The sequence below is a fragment of the Tympanuchus pallidicinctus genome, unplaced genomic scaffold (assembly GCF_026119805.1).
Source record: "Tympanuchus pallidicinctus isolate F22 unplaced genomic scaffold, pur_lepc_1.0 scaffold31, whole genome shotgun sequence".
Lineage (NCBI taxonomy): Eukaryota > Metazoa > Chordata > Aves > Galliformes > Phasianidae > Tympanuchus > Tympanuchus pallidicinctus.
In genome coordinates, this window is record NW_026294749.1 from 3,366,136 (window position 1) to 3,382,075 (window position 15,940).

A 15,940-nucleotide genomic window follows, 5' to 3' on the forward strand; every position below is an offset into this window, starting at 1 on the left:
AACCTCTTTGAGACCCTGACTTCCAGTGGGTGGATGACAGCTGCCTTGTGGCTGAGCTCTATTGAGTTGAGTTGAGCACGGGTCAGGATGCTGGGCTGAGCCAGAGGACATGAGCTAATATCCCTTGTTTTTCATAAGAGCAAAAATCCTTACCTTTTGACCTTTCCCTGCACTTTTGTCTAAAAATACAGTTCCTCAGAGCCTTATCCATCAGCATTGCCCAGGTTAGCGGTGTAGGACTGAGCTCAGTAGATTTGCCCCACTACTGAAAGCAACACATACAAATCGAATTGGTAGGGAATAAGGACTTTATTCTAAGACTTGAGCTGAAGCAACGAGCATATGAAGCAACGGCCACTGGAAAAAAACATCAGCTATTATATTTGTATCGTACCAGTTCAGTTTGAACTCAAAAGTCCATTCTGGTAAAATGTATGCACAGACCAAAAGCATATGCAGAAGCTCAGAAGGTCACCTAGAACAGTGCTTTTAATGTCTATGGAAGAGGTCTCCCCCATCAATCTTTAAGCCAGGAAAAACACCTCAGGCAACAAAGCAAAAATCATCCATTAATTCTGCTTGGCACTGTGGAGCAGGAAGGGGATAACATATCCCAAGAGAGTATGCATCTTTAAGATGTATAAGTTAGAAGTCCCTAGAAAACAAGTCTGCTGCCAGACTAAGTACCATTCATTTCTTCTTCATTTAGAAACTCAAGTGAAGTACATACGTTAACCACAGGGAGGTCATACTCTGGAGCTGAAACAGTCTGATCTCCAGTGTAACAGCAAGGAGGATTTACTACCACACAGACTCAACAGACCCCTTCTCTTTGCCTCTGTGATGGCATTCTAGCACACAAGGCTGCCAATTGCATGAAGTCATACTTCTGTGAAGATTTTAAAACACACATTCAAAAAATTTTTTTCCTTGGCTTAGTTTGGGAGGCCAAGTTCTGCTCTCCTCAGTCTCCTTCATGTTCATTTCAGTATCAATGGAAGGAAGCTGTGAGTGCACACCAAGAGTAGAGCTTGGCTCTGCACAGCCTGAAGTGCTGATCACTTCAGCTTGCCTCCTGTGTGTCATTAGCCAAGGGTAGCAAGACCATTCCCTGTGCTATTTTCAACATCTGCCAACTTAATTCTAATGCACATATATGTATAATGCATAGTAGTTTGCAATGGTAAGAAAATAAAATGTGATTTATTTTTAAATATGCTCTTTGGGACTCCAGAATTACAGTGGTTAATTCACTTTAATCCACAGGTAATGCGAGCTAAATGGTCATAACACAGTACCACAAACTGATCAGCTTAGAAACTGCAATCAAGGGGCCTAATCTAATACTAACAGTGGCAGCAAAGTAGTATTGTAAGGAAAAATGTCCGTCAGGTATTAAAAAAATATGTCTCTGAAGATTTACATTCTTTTTAAAAAATTCTACATACGAATATAGGTATGATGCTTACCAGTCTAAGTTTAAAACCACTGACATGTATAGCTACTCTCAATAAACCATCTACATTCGCTACCTACCTACAGTAGCTACAGCTTCAAACTGGGAACACCACAAATTTATGCACCTTCCCTGAGATCGTAATCCGAAATAAATAGCCCTGCCAATGTAACAGTGTAAACTCTGGATTTAAGTCTTCGGTAAGAATCAGTCCTCACAACACAAGGAAAACATTAAGCAAACGTAAACAGCAATCATTTCGTCAGTTTTGAGTTATTCCCAGCAACAGTGGAACTTATGTGAGATGTAGCATCCAAACGTTGAAGACCCGTCATTTGTATCATACAGTTTGGCTGTCCCAGTTCACTTTCCTATCATTGAACCTTTGATCCCCCAAACACATCCAGCTGTGATTTGGATCTCCAAATTGCTATCCAGATCAGCTCCTCCACTCTGCATAATCTTTACAGTGCCTTTAGAAACACTTATTCTGAGGATCTTATTCTTGAATAGAGGAATGGCGAATAGATCTGTGATAATCCTCTGGACTAGTCATGAGTTCTGGTAAATCATAGCCTCTCAGAAGATGTCCACTGTTTTGTTGCGCAAAGTAATACAGCTGCCTGGCAAACATGGGTTCAACCTTAAGAACAGACAAAATGTTAATCAGACATATAACAAAATTTCACAGTCCTCATGTAAGTCATTTACAGCGTTTTAAAATTAAAAGACAGGGCAGGACAAAATACCTCTGCTTGCCAGAATGGGAAAATAATTTCTGTGTTCTTACTGATCTCTCTTCTAAGATAGTACTTGCCTGTTCTGCTGACAAATGTTTTGCTAATTGCACACACACTTTATTTGCTCAGTCTTCATTTAGAGGAGCACGTTATCAGTGCAATCAGATGTAATTGCAATTGCACCCACATACACGAGCAATGTGACATATGACATGTCTGTGACCACTCAATGTGTTTAAATGCATACCCAGTGCTCTGCAAGTCTTATCTTCGTCCTCAAGAACTTTGAGGTCTTAAATTGAAATGTTCAGATATGCTTAGGTATGCCACAAAATAACTATCTTTTAAATTAGACTTCAACCTAACTACAAGGTTACTCTAAACTTATTTCCTTTAAGCTTTGCTGAGGCATCTTTTCAGCTGCTGCCCACCACCAAGAGAGACGTGTATGACTTAACGTTGCCTTCACTTCTATCTGCTTAGAAACCACTATTCCTCACCAGGTCTTTGGGCCCTGGCTGCAAATATTTAAGTTGCACGCTAAGCACTAAAACTTGAAGCTCTCCTTATTCATTGCAGCTGGGCTCTTCTCTACAACCCCTACACATTAAAGACAGAGGCACCATTTGGGTGGAAGCATACACTTGCAGCAGGTCCTACCTGCAGAAAGGGACAGAGCCAGCAGGGAACCCTGCCACAGAGCAGTTCCACGAGCTGGGACAGCCTGTTCAACTTTTCAGGCTGAGGAGCAACCAGTAAGGCCCAAGCAAAGGCTGATTTAGGTCCTGTGCTACCGAGGGGCTTTTGAAAAATTAAAACTGACACCAGCTTTCCACCCAAAGAAGCAATAAGTTATACCTTAACACTAGCATGTGGATTATCACCTCTCTTGTGGTTACATGGGCCAATACAGTCAATTTAGAAAGTACCTGGTCTCAGTCTCTGTCAGCACCCTCTCTCAGATAGCATCCTGAAACACTAGCTTTGAGTGTGCGTGAACTGTGGTCAGCCAGCTTGCGAGCCTGCCAGCTACCTTAGCACTGGAGCTGCACAGGCAGTCCCTGCATCAGTCCAAAGGCTGTGGGATGTATGCTGGGCCTCTAGAGCACCTTTAGGTGAAAGCACTGTGTCCTGCACTGGCCTGGCAGCCCAAGGTGTTGTGCCATGGAGCCACTAATGACAACACTGTCCAGTTCTTCTAGGGTACCTTTCGAGTCCTGATGATCTTTGTAAAAGAGATCACTGATGGCAAATGCTTTACAGATTGGGTAACTGGGCTCTCTAATCTTGTGAGGGCCACCAGTCCTGGAAGATCTGGAAACTCAACCTCAGACTCGAGTGTGCTGCATTATCATGAAATTGCCACCTCCTTCACATCCTGTGCAAGGTAGAAGTCTGACTGGCAGATTGAAATCCTCCAAGGAATATGTTTCATTTAGCAAACAAGTCCTACTTACATGGGCCGTAATTAGTTTTCGCTGCCTCTGTGGATCTGGAAATTCCTCCCCAAAGCACAGAGCAACCTGGTACCTTGGGAGTGGACGTCCATGATGAGCAAAGGCTTGAAGCTCTGGGAAGAGAGAAAGGGCTGTTAAGAAAGTCTTTGTGGATGGCTGAGCTCCAATTGGAGGACCCTGGAGCACAGTGAGAGAAGGTAAAGTAAATCTAACGAGAGGATGAGAGAAGTCAGGAGAAAGACCAGAGGTAAGGAGAAGAAACTGAGAAGAAACCATGTTTGGAGACTTTTCTGCTTTTCTTCTGGGGAAGTTCATGATAACATTGCCATTTTTCTGTTTGCCTTGCCTCATAAATCATTTCAGATGCTTAAACCAGGATGACTTCCAATAAATATTTTTATTTGGCCTTGTCATCAGAACCTTGTGGAGCAAATGCCAGCAGTAGCCCTGACCCACTCAAAAGTACACCCAAAAATATCACTGAAACCAGTGGCTTTGTAGAGCCAAAGTACTGCAAAGCACAGTATTCAGACTCAGCTAGACACTATCATGGAGTTACTGCCACCACTGTTTCTAGAGGGGGAAAGGAAGGTATGGGAAGATGAAGGACTTTATTTAAGCCCTGCACCAAACTGGCAAAAAAGATTGTCTTCTGTGTGCTTATACTCTCTTTACTAATCCATATTTTGCACTAAGGAAAAAGTCAAACTACGTCATTACACCAAAGTGTTCCCAGTAAAAGATAGGCAGGGAGGCTTTTATAAGAGAGACCAAAATCACTGCCTTGTGTTTTAGAGACTATTTCCTTCCACAGTACAGAAAATTGCATCTAATACAAAATTTTTCTTAGTCTTCATAATGTGAAGCATCACTACATAATTGATTGATAAAGAGTTCATTTAATTTAAAGCTTTCCTTACGCTTTCTGAAGAAAAGTTGCAAAGGCAATTAAAGTTAAAAATCCATGTCTTATGACAAAGTGCTCCCTGCTATACAGGGGAATAAGAGTCTTTGAACTTGACATAATGCATCTTTTATTATAATATATACCTGCTGCTTCTACTCTAATTGCAAGCTTTTCAGACCAAAGTATGAGTTCAGCAGCTGCCACAACAGTTCCCCATTTGGACATACTGGTCATACTGGGAGGATCAGCTATAGGAGTAATACAATGGGAAGTTCACTTAAAACACATCAAAAACTCTGAAAGTGCTGTGAGCCCTCTGGCATTATGCAGAGAGAGAACAGAGATCCCTGCAATCCTGCTTTCCTCAGGAGAGGGTAGGACAGTCCACCCACGGCCCAACCAACACAACGCTGCTCATGGAGAATTTCTTCCATCTTTCTCTTCCTCTCATTTTACTCAGCCTCAGCAATTCTCCAAATCCTGATTATCTGTGGCGGTGCTACCCAGCAGTCCTTGGCATGGACCCAGAGAAGTCCTTTCTTTGCTACCAGCAGGATGATGGAGGCCAGCCTTGCCTTTCTCCAAAGCCCTCCACATTCTTCTCGTGCCCACGTTCCTCCCTGCACTGCAGTGCCCCCACACTCCTCCTCAGACCACTTCTCATCCTTTTACTCTTCCTCCAGCTTCCCATCCTTCTGCCAAGCCAGTCCTCCTGCAGCTGCCATCTGCCAACCTCCCAGCTCCCTTTTTGGATCCTTCTACTTTCTGCCGACACCAGTTCACTGCATTTATTATGCAGTGCTCCCCAAGGCCATCCACCTATTTTCTGTGTTACTGCTATTGTAGGACTCCAAGGCAGGTAACAGTTTGCACTGCAGGATCCAGCTCCTCAACAGAATCCTAACCATTGCAGTCCACAGTTCTACTTCTGCCCCTTCCTCTGCTGTCCAGTACTTCCTCTCCTGGCAGAGGTCTCCTGTATCTCTTCCCAAAGAAAGCTGAATTTCCTAATAGGGGAAAGCTCAAGCTTGCCTGCAGTCTGGGAGCTTGATATTTTCAATTGACTTGCAGATTTGGTGTGTCCAAGACAAGTCACTAATAAACCTAGCTGAGCATCAACACATGCAAAAGCTTATTTTGTACACACCGCAGACTATGGCTACAACCACATCCTCGGGCTCACACAGGCTGTAGTGCATAAGTAATTTAGGAGGGGGAAAAAGTAACTATTGTTCAAGCTTCTCTTTGGGGTTAGACTTCTAAAAAGAGAGGTACTGTCAACCGTTTGGACAAACCCAGAGTACATCTAAAAAACCTTCTGAGAAAAGGGAAAGGGATTTCCAAAACCATCAGCACAGGCAGAATTGAGTCTTAAAATTAGCATTTGATTGAAGCTCAAGCCAATGCCCTAACCTCAAATTCCCCTTTCTAACTGTCAATTTTCATATCCATGAGATTTCTTTCATTAGATGCCTTTTTTGCTTGGCCATTTAGCTAGGATGATGCAGCAGCCTTGGAACGTGTGCTAAAACTGCTGGTTTAAAGTTTTAGGGGCTTAAAAAAAAAACTGCAAAACATTATTCCTCTAAGAGACTCCTGCTGCACTGATGGGCAATGAGTGAACTCCCTGGCTGCCATGCCATACACCTCAAATCAGGGGCTGCATGCACTCCTGCTGCCCAAGCTGTCTCCAGATGTCTAGGCAAGGCCTGGCTCCCAGTTTCTCTGGGTGAGCACCTTTACATGCTCAAAAGTACTGTGATACAGGGCCATATTCTGCAAGCTGTAAGAAAAAAGCCCAGCTCCATCAATTGGTGCTGGACCCAGATAGAGAAGAAAGCCTTCTGCTGGAATCCATGTCAATATTGGAATGCTCTGGGACAGATTCCAGGCTCAGTCTGGGTCAGGTTGAGAGCAGGATGACTGCAGATCACAGTGCTGCCCTGGACTTATCAAAGCAGAACCAAGTCCAGAATCCACCTTCCTCTGCTACCCAACATTTGGGAAGACTATTTTATTAGGTTCCTCCCTATGCTTCATAAAGCCATGTGTGGTTTGGCTGTCACTCCCACCCATTTGTGCAGGGACAGACTGTGCCAGAGCAGAACTAGACAAGATTTCTCAAAAGGCAATGCTCCCTGGCTGCATTTCTTTGAAAGAAGCAGTGAGGGGCAACTACTATCATAAAAAGAGCATTCCCATAAAGCACGGAGAGTGACCAGGTTACCTCTTCAGAAATAATACCGAAGCCACAGAGGGAATTACCTGCTAAAAACTGCTGAGTATCAAAGAGCTTGCATGTCTGATCCCGCTCCAGCTTGTTGGGTCGGTCACTGCAGAGAGCCAGAGGCCCATCCCAGTAGATTCTACTTTGGCAAAGTCTCTTAGCATAGAGGCCATCGGGTGCCATCCACAGTATTACTCCTCGCTCCAAGTGGCTCAGCAGCTTTTCTATGTTCTTCCTCTGGCCGTTATCCTCTGGATAAGGGAAGATGACTTGTTCCAGGCTGCTGACCTCATAACTTTGGCCCTGGGATATCCTACAGCCTTCAGGACTAGAAGTTGTCACCTCCTTTACCAGTATCTCACGGTAATATAAGCAGATGTGGAGCCGACAATCTACAAGAATTAAAATAAGAAGGATGACTATGGTATATTCCCACAAACATTTTATGTTTTAAATTCGCGTTAAGGCCAAGAGACATAAGTGCATGAGATTTCTGAGCCTCCCTGCCACGGGCACTCATCACCACCCAAAAGACATTAGCAAAAGTCATAAAAAGAGCATGGGATACAGTAACATTAATGGTCTCTAATTTTATTAAGAGGGCTACTCATGTGAGAATTTGGTAGGAACCAATGCCCAGCAAACCTCGCATTTCTGTTTAAGCAGGGAAAGCCAGCATGAAAAACAGTTGTTTGTCTCATTTCCCAAGCTCATGTCACAATTAAACACAGTGGCTCAGTAGACTTCCTCAGATATAATCAGGAAGTAGCTGTGTTTCTCCCCAAATTTTGCATAGCAGAGGCTTCTGCACAGGGGACCTGCAAACTCACACTTGGCTGCCTGAATAGAAGCTGCTGGTGCCAACTGTGCACAGCTGTACCTGAATTCCCAAACCTTCCTTTCAAATGACAACTTGGCACTCAAACGGCACGGAATATGTGTATATATACATACATATGCACATATAGACATACAGACCCTGATTCAAAAGACTCAAGAAACCTGCTGGGCATCCTGCTGTAGGTTTATCCACTATTTCAGTAACAAGCACATTCCTGCACCCTTTCCCAAAGTTATTCAGACTTCCCCTGGCAGCTAGATGTCTGCAGAGCTGGCTGACTGAGATCATTCCCTTCTTCTTTCCCAAATGCCTTCATTTACCACAAATAATGAGACAGAGCCAAGCCAGGTGGCATTAGCAGGAGCACAGCGAGGTACCACAGCGCTCCTCCCAAATAGAAACTTAGCTCAACATCAGTACCCTCAGTATCTCCAGATTCCCTTGGTGGTTCATCAACACTACCCAGCACTAAAACCAAGAGCCAGAAAAGCTTTCCACCTACTCAAACCATTGCCCCTAGGTTCCCTGGAGTTCAGGCTACAAGTGTTTCAATATCCTAGCAAATCAAGACTTAAGCCCCATGCAACAGATTCATTCACTAAAAAGGATAACTTCTTTTTTTCACTTTTTTCCTTTTCATCAGAAAGGAGAAACACAACACAAGGGCAAGTCAGATGTGGGAGTCTCTTGTAGGGATCCCCCAGAAGCCCTGAGGGGCTGCAGACCTTACCTGACAGGGCGAGGGCTTCACCAGACCTTATGCTTGGCTCAATCGGGATGCCAGGAGTCTGGGACTCGGGAGGGGCACAAGCATAAAAGGTTCCTGTCACCTGACAACCTGTTTCACAAACAAAAGTCAGTGACAGCTACCTAAATCCTAAGAGAAAAGTTTGGCCAGAGGTCAAAGGTAAGCAAAATTGAGTTTTTCTGGGCTCCATGAACTCTCTCTCTCTCTTCTCTGCTTTATAAAATGGTTTTGTTTCCCATTTTTCAAATATGCTTACTACAAATACTCAAGATGTTATCTGGACTGTATTTTTATCTGGGTCTGTGTGAAATATTCCCTCTTACAATATCATTTTTAACCAGACTACAGTTGCCTGCAAAAAAACAATCCATTCAGCCTAAGGAATTTTACTTAAGACAGGCGTAATAATAAAGCTGGAATCAGCACTGACCTAGAAGCAAGCAGAGAAAACTGTGCAGCAGGAGATTATTGGAATTGTATTACCAGGACTCCTATTAGCCATACAAATACCTATCAGTACACGAATTATCACATAAGAAATCAATATTTTCCTCTGTTTCTTAGTGTCAGTAAAGGTCCCTCCATGAGGAAGCAAGTGCTCTTCCCAGCAGCAGGACCCACCACGGCCAGGAGCTGGAGTGAAGCATATGCAAAGCACCACACCTCCTGACAAGTCCTAGAGCTCAGTGGCACACCTAGGACAAGCCACCAACAGCTGTCACAAACATCAGCAAAGTGTCCCAGCGTGTGCCCAACAGCTGCATGGGATGTACTGTGGGGCACTGCTCATGCAGCCAACAGGCCTACTTTTATTGGCAAGTAGCTCAGCTAAAAACAAATGATTCTCCTTAATAATTCCAGCATACTAGCAGCAGAAGTTGCACTGCATCGAGCATTGTCTCTTCAGCAGACCCAGAGAATAAAAACTCTATTTCTCTGCACAGAAACACCCAGAGAAGCGTCCCTGAACACTCAGTATCTGCTATCCTTGTCTCTCCTTGCTTCCCACCCCACTGCATCACCTCCTTCTCCTCGCGAAGCAAATGCCTATCTACTTGAGGTGAGCTGATCTGCAAGTGCCTGTGACACACAGTGTGTGTCATATGTTTCTCTTATGCTTTTTAGACATTAGTGTGGCTAATTTTGCCCATGTCAGAGGGGCTGAAATGAGATGATTGTTAAGAACCCTTCAAAGCTAAGCTATTCTATGATTCCGTGCAGCTCTTAGAAAAAGGGCTCAAACTCTAAGATCTCTGGGGAAAGGAATGTCTCTTTATTCCATTTCTGCTGTGCCAGCCCCAAGAGATGCTCGACCTACGACGAGCTGTCTAATAGGAAAAGTAATAACTTCAGCTGCCTTCTTGGGAGAATAACACCATTCTAACCCACAAGGCTGGAGGGGAAAAAATTTTGCTCACATGTGCCTCAGAAGTCCCAAAATTAGAAAGCAAAACTAAGGAACACACATTCCCTTCCGGGGCTGGGAGGTTGGTTCCCTTCTTATTGCTCAGAGCTTTCATGATAGCTTGGGACTTCTGAGGGTTGGTTTGTGAGCAGAGCTCTAAGGTCTGCGTAGTCAGAAGCGGGGCGAGTGAGGTCCACCAGTGAAATCCATGAATAGCTAAGGAGAACCCTGCAGCTCTTGCAGGTGGCCACACGCCCTCTCCTTTGATCAGCCTCAGCCACAGCCCCGGATGGGACAGACCCGCTTACCATTCTCACAGCTGGGCCCTTGCCAGTGATGACTGCGAGCTGGGAAGGGGACGCTGGCACACTGGTAGGGGATATCGGGATGCGGCTGTTCCGGGGCAAATTCTCTCCAGTTGCGCTCATGGGGCACCATGTAGTTGGGTACCTATTCAATGTAATGAGATATTCTTTTACCTGCGCGTTGCATCAGCTTTCAGCTTTCTGGCATTATCTGCCCTGACAAAACTCGTGGAGGTCTAAGCGCTGCCCAGCCTACATGAATGGCACTTTGCCACTACCACCAATGGGACTTTCAAATGAACTTCTCACCACTGGTGTAAATACCAAGCTGGGTGGAATAACAAAAGGCAGTTGAAGCATTGCTGGTAAATGTCCGCTCAGAATAGCAATGCTTCATCGGGTGCTTACATTCTGGCTCCAAGAGGATGGCAGTACACTAATATCTATTGCCAAACAGAAGAGAGCAATTACTCAGGGATAAACAACACCAAAAGAAATCAACTGCCCTGTGGCCTCAGATGACATTAGGAAAGTTGCTTCCCAATTTCCATTTTCATAATAAAATGCTTTTTTCTCTTTCCAAAAAGAACTCAAGAGAGCTATGTCAGTGAGGAAGGACATACTGCACAGTACAGAGCCATTAGTGCCCGGTGCACAAGCACCAAACGCACAGTTGATGTCATACCTGGGATGGTAGTGAGGCATAAGGAGACGGGATTGGGAAGGGATGGTTCATCAATGGCTGCTCCTCCATGCTGTTCTGTTTCGCACCTATGTTCACCAGAGGGATGGAAAGAAATGATGTCAAGCACATCCCTGTCCCGCCAGGGAGAGGAAACCCCACACCCCCTGGCAGGCCAAAAACCCCAAAGCGCTGCCATGCACCAGTGCCCTCTAGCACACTGCTGTGCCCCTGTCTCGGGGGCCCTGCCTGCTCTGGGACTGCCTGCAGATGCTGGTAACTAGCAGTCACAGACTGGGCATCCCCAGCCCAGTGGTTGCACAGCTCAGAGCTCTTTTGCCCCTCCCTGTATTCAAAACCTACATCAAGAAAGCTGGTTTTTTTTTTTTGGTTTTTTGTTTTTTTTCCCAGGGTGTTTTTGCCTGTCAGTCAGAATGAGATGTATTTGACCTCTGTGCTTGGGCTCCCACCCCTGCAAAGACTGCATGGCCATTCCAGGAAAGTATGCTTCAGTCCTTGTATGCTTACAATGACACAGACATTCACACTGTTACACAGGGGATTTGAGATGTTTTACCTTTTTTAGCTCCTTCTGGCACTATTCTGTACACTTTATAGGGATCTGAGATGTCCAGCTGGCTTCTCTCCACCAGCTCTTCAAAGTCGTTGCTCTTGTTCAAAGCACATCTCAATCTGGTCTTCCAGGTAGGGGGATCTGGTTTATCAATGCCCTCTCTGAACTTCCCTTTAAAAAGAGCCCAAGCCTGGAAATATTTCAGGTAATCAAAAGAACAAGAGGGAAAAAAAAAAAAGAAAAAAAGAAAAATCAACTATAAGGTACAAGTTCACAATGCTTGCGACACAGTATATGCGTGTGTCTACATGTGCATGAATTTACTCTGTACAGCACAGTTTAGTGGGCATGGTGGTGATAGGCTGACAGTTGGACTAGATTACCTTAGCGGTCTTTTCCAACTTTAATGATTCTATAGGTTTAGGAGAAGAAAAAAGCAGCAGGGCAAGGCAGGGAAACAGCTCAGCAGGCATAAAGAAAAGGGAAAGGGTGGGCAGCCCAGGCGCCGTACCTTGAAGAGGGCAGCATCCTCCTCGCGGTTGTAGTCTTGCTTGCCAGCGTGCTTCCAGGGGATGCGGAAGATGCTCTTCTCATCATTCTCCCACACCAGCCCTGGGTACTTGCCGCTGTCTATCTGGTCGATCAGCCACTGGCGGAGCTTCCCGTTGCCGCAGCTCACCGAGTTCATCCCGCACTCGCCTGGCTCCAAGTTCATGCCACTCGTGTTGGGGGATCAGGGTTGGGGGCGCGTTGCTGAGCCCACCGCACCGCACGAGGCTAAGCACCAGCACTGCGGGGGCTGCGAGAGGGAGATGGAGAGGGAAACCAAAGGGTCAAAGGATGCTAAGAGCACCTGAGAAAGACAGCACAAAGTGCCAGCAGCCCCCCACTCCAGGCAGCCCCCCACACTGCAGGCTTTGACAGAGATCCCCCTGCCCCGGTAATGCATGAGCACACACAGTTGGCTGGGATGTTCAGCATGACTGACTTCAGATGTAACCTCCTGACTCACTCAGAGTTCCACTAGATCTTTTTAACCAAAAAGTAAAAAAAAATAAAAATAAATAAAAATAAAAATAAAAATTAATTAAAAATCACGAAGCATATTTGCTATGCAAGGGCAGACCCACACAAATCGGAGGACTTCACACACGTTTACGACTCATGCGGCTTTTCACTGTAATGGCAAAGGAGCTTTCACAGCCTCCCTTAAGCAAAGCACATCCGAGCACGCGATGTCCCACACACGTCCACGCTCAGCTGCTCCTACCAGAGTACCACGCAGAGCTCTGCAAAGTTTGTCCGCACACCGCACCGAGTGCCTCTCTGCTCAAAAGCTCGGCTCGGCGGCTCCCCTAAATGCAGACGTTCGGATCCCCCGTCAACGCGCCGCAATGAGAGCCGCACATCCCCGCATCTCTCACGCCCCGCACACCAAACCCGGTCCTCGCATCCCTCCCCGGGCAGCTCCGCCGCTCGTGCTCACGGGGAACCTCGGGCAAAGCCCCCAGAAGCGCCCGTCCCGTCGGCGCAGACCGAGCTCGGGTGCCCCCGTCGGGGCACGGCTCGGCGGCTCCCGGTGCCGCTTACCTGTGCCGGACGCCGGAGCGGCTGCTCTCCGTCGGGTGCAGCGCGACTGGGCCGGCGGCCCCGGGAAGTTTCTTTATATGATGGAGGGCGCCGGGCCCGGGAGGGGGGAGGCGTGCCCCCGCCCGGAGGTGGAGCCGGCGGAGGGGAGCGGGGACTTCGCGAGCTGGAAAACATCTGAGGCAGTGACACATGCCCATTGCTGGTAAACACACGCTGCGGGGCGGGGGGGAGCGGCCCGGCGCCCTCTGCGCGTCCGCGCGTGTATTTTTTTAATCGATGCAGACACACACGTAGACATAAATAGCACGGGGAAACTCCTACCTGCGCTCGTCGGGCGGGCTTTACTGTAACAGAGCCGGGCAGCGACACCCACCAGAAACGGCCCAGACGGCGCCGCGGGGACCGGCGGCTCCCACCCCCCCACCCACCCACCGCTGCCTGCACCCCGACTGTGCCCGGCTCAGACAGCGCGGGGTGGAAGCAGGGACCGAGCCGTGAGACCCCCCAGTATATTGCTTCTCCCTCACAAGACCCCTTCGTGATCCCATCATGACCCCTTCCTGACCCCATTATGTCCCTTTCTCGAGCCCTTATTGGGCCCAGGAAGGTGGGTGACCCGTTTGCCAGCAGCCCAAAGGAGCTGGATGACAAAAAGTGCGAGGTGCAGGCTGCCGTGGAGGTCTCTCGGTTCATTCAGGTTTCTGACAAGTGTTTCGTGCTACGGCACTTTTTTGTTGTTCTGTTGTAACGTTTCCAACACATCCACATCCTTTCTGCTGTAACGTATCAGATGAAAGCCCAGCCATTGTGCCCTGCGCTGGCAGTGGGGCGTGCGTGGGGCTCAGGATATTAATTGCAAATCTTCAACGCCATCTTCTGAAATTTAAATGTAATTATCTCCACGTTTTGAGGGGGAAGTGAGAAGCGCAGCCATTTTTAGATATTGGGTTTATAGCACATCATCCTCTAGAAAAAGAATTGGCAGCACCCGCCAAATCTTTGCAGTCACAAGTTAATGCACCTTCAAAGCAGTGGAACATCGCTTTGAGATTGGAAGGGACGGCCGCTGTAAAGCAAGACAAGCAGCCATGGCTTTACAAGGAGGCTGGATATCGTCAGGTTGGATATTAGGAAGAATTTCTTCTCCAAAAGAGAGGTGAGGCATTGGAACAGGCTGCCCAGGGAGGTGGTGGAGTCACCATCCCGGGAAGCATTTAAGGAAAGGGTAGTACTTAGGGACATCTTAGTGGGCAATATTGGTCTTGGGTTGGCAGTTGGACTAAGTGCTTTTAGAGGTCTTTTCCAACCCTAATGATTCCATGATGCTAAAGCATCCAAAAGGCTTCCTAAAAATCCACAGTATGATTCCAGGAGGCAAAACTGGCCACTAGCTGTAATTTCATTAAGTACAAAACCATCCTGAAATACATCTCTACAAAATGAAGGCTCCTTGTAACTTTTTTTTTTTTTGCCGTTTTTTAAGACAGAAAATTTTTGGCCACTGCGAAACATGCAGATTTATCTGCATTAGATCAAACCCTTCAGAAAAAAATAACATCTTTCTGGAAAATGCCTTAAAAAAATAGTTGTACGTGTCCAGTGCAAACCATGGTAGAGTATTAGGTGAGTTATGCACTCAGAAATCTGTAAGAGAATACAAAGCCAATCATAATCCTTTCAAAGAGAAAAAAATAAAGACTATATATATGTATTATATATGTGTGTATATACATGGCTATATATATGGCTGGGTGGTTGGTTGCTGTCTTTATGCAAAAAGAATTGTATTAGAAAACCATGTGCAGTTGCTAAAATCTTAGAGTAGATGCTGAAGCCAGAATCCCAAGTGCACACTTGGCTTTATGAATAAGTCTTCCTACGAGTAAGACATGATAATGTCATTAGTTTTGCTGACTTCGTTGCCGAGGGTTTCTGGACATCAGCCATTTAGATGGTCAAAAAAAAAAACCAGGACCATCATTTCAGTCTGCAAAGTAGAAAGCTCTGATCAATAATGCAACTGTGTTATCCGCATCAGATGCTGCAGCAGCACACCAGGAGGCTGTCCGTGTCCCATGTCCTTTCTGCATATGTTGGGATGGTTACTCCCTCACTGGTCTTGCTCCTGATCTGAACACTCAGAGCACTTCATGGCCTTTTTGCCTTTTCTAGTGATTTCACCACCATCCTGAGCACCTAACCCTACAAACTGCCCTAAGGCCTCAGTGTCTACATGGAAGTTTTCTCAGTGTCAAATGAAGTCTTATTGTGAAACGCTCTCGCTGCTGTTTAACCACTGCACTCACCACCAGGCCCGTGGTTTCACACTCTGAAGGTCACACTGACTAAAGGCATGCCAGGAAAAGTGACTGTTTCTTCTCAACAGCCACTCACCGATGCCCAGTGCATAGAAAGCTGGCTTCTGCTTTCACCAAAACCCTCTGAAGTTCCAGCCGACTCACATGGGAATTGCACCCAGCACAGAGCAGCCAGAGATGAGCTCAGAGCAGCCCTGGAGCTGGGGCCCTTAGGAAGCGCTGACCCCAGAGGTGCACGTCAAAGCTTTTGCAACCTCGGGGCTCCTCAAGCTTGGGTGACCCTTCAGAGGGGTTGTCTCTGCTGCTTCCCCTGGGGCAAGGCCAGCCGGCCTCTCCATAGAGGCATGTGATCTGCCCATCTGTCCATATGTCAGGGCCTGATGGGAATGTGGCAAAGGCAGCACATCACGCAGCAGGGCCCTCTGAGGATTGCCACTGTTCAGGGGTTCTCCCCACTCTGGAGACCGTGAAATCCCCTCCGTGAAGAAGAGGAACCTAAGCAGGGCTCGCCTTGCTCCCGCTCACTGAGAGTGCTGCATTGGTTGCACCTCACCAGCACTGATGGCAGCGTGACTGCCTTGCAGCTCTGCATGGCCTCAGGTCCAGCAGTGCAAGCCCCCTTGGGCCTGAAAGCAGTCACCCAGCAACTGAACCGTCCCAATGGGTACAAACATGAAGACCGAGCTGGAG

General features: G+C 46.8%; 1 protein-coding gene across 1 annotated transcript; it reads right to left on the bottom strand.

The window, feature by feature from the left end:
* Positions 1-236: 236 nt before the first annotated feature.
* Positions 237-13,025, bottom strand: IRF4 (interferon regulatory factor 4). Its single transcript, XM_052697869.1, has 9 exons — positions 12,933-13,025; positions 11,854-12,141; positions 11,346-11,532; positions 10,772-10,857; positions 10,090-10,231; positions 8,359-8,466; positions 6,826-7,179; positions 3,654-3,766; positions 237-2,099 (listed from the first exon to the last, which is right to left on the bottom strand). Exons 2-9 carry the CDS (start codon positions 12,055-12,057, stop codon positions 1,956-1,958), a joined length of 1,338 nt encoding a protein of 445 aa, XP_052553829.1. The 5' UTR covers positions 12,058-12,141; positions 12,933-13,025; the 3' UTR covers positions 237-1,955.
* Between the last annotated feature and the right edge of the window lie 2,915 nt (positions 13,026-15,940).

Excerpts from the sequence above, each read along its gene's own strand:
- IRF4 (XM_052697869.1), bottom strand. The coding sequence starts at position 12,057 with ATGAACTTGGAGCCAGGCGAGTGCGGGATGAACTCGGTGAGCTGCGGC. Across the intron at positions 10,232-10,771 it reads ATGCCTCACTACCATCCCAG|GTACCCAACTACATGGTGCC; the intron begins GTATGACATCAA and ends TACATTGAATAG. Across the intron at positions 7,180-8,358 it reads TGAAGCCCTCGCCCTGTCAG|ATTGTCGGCTCCACATCTGC; the intron begins GTAAGGTCTGCA and ends TAATTCTTGTAG.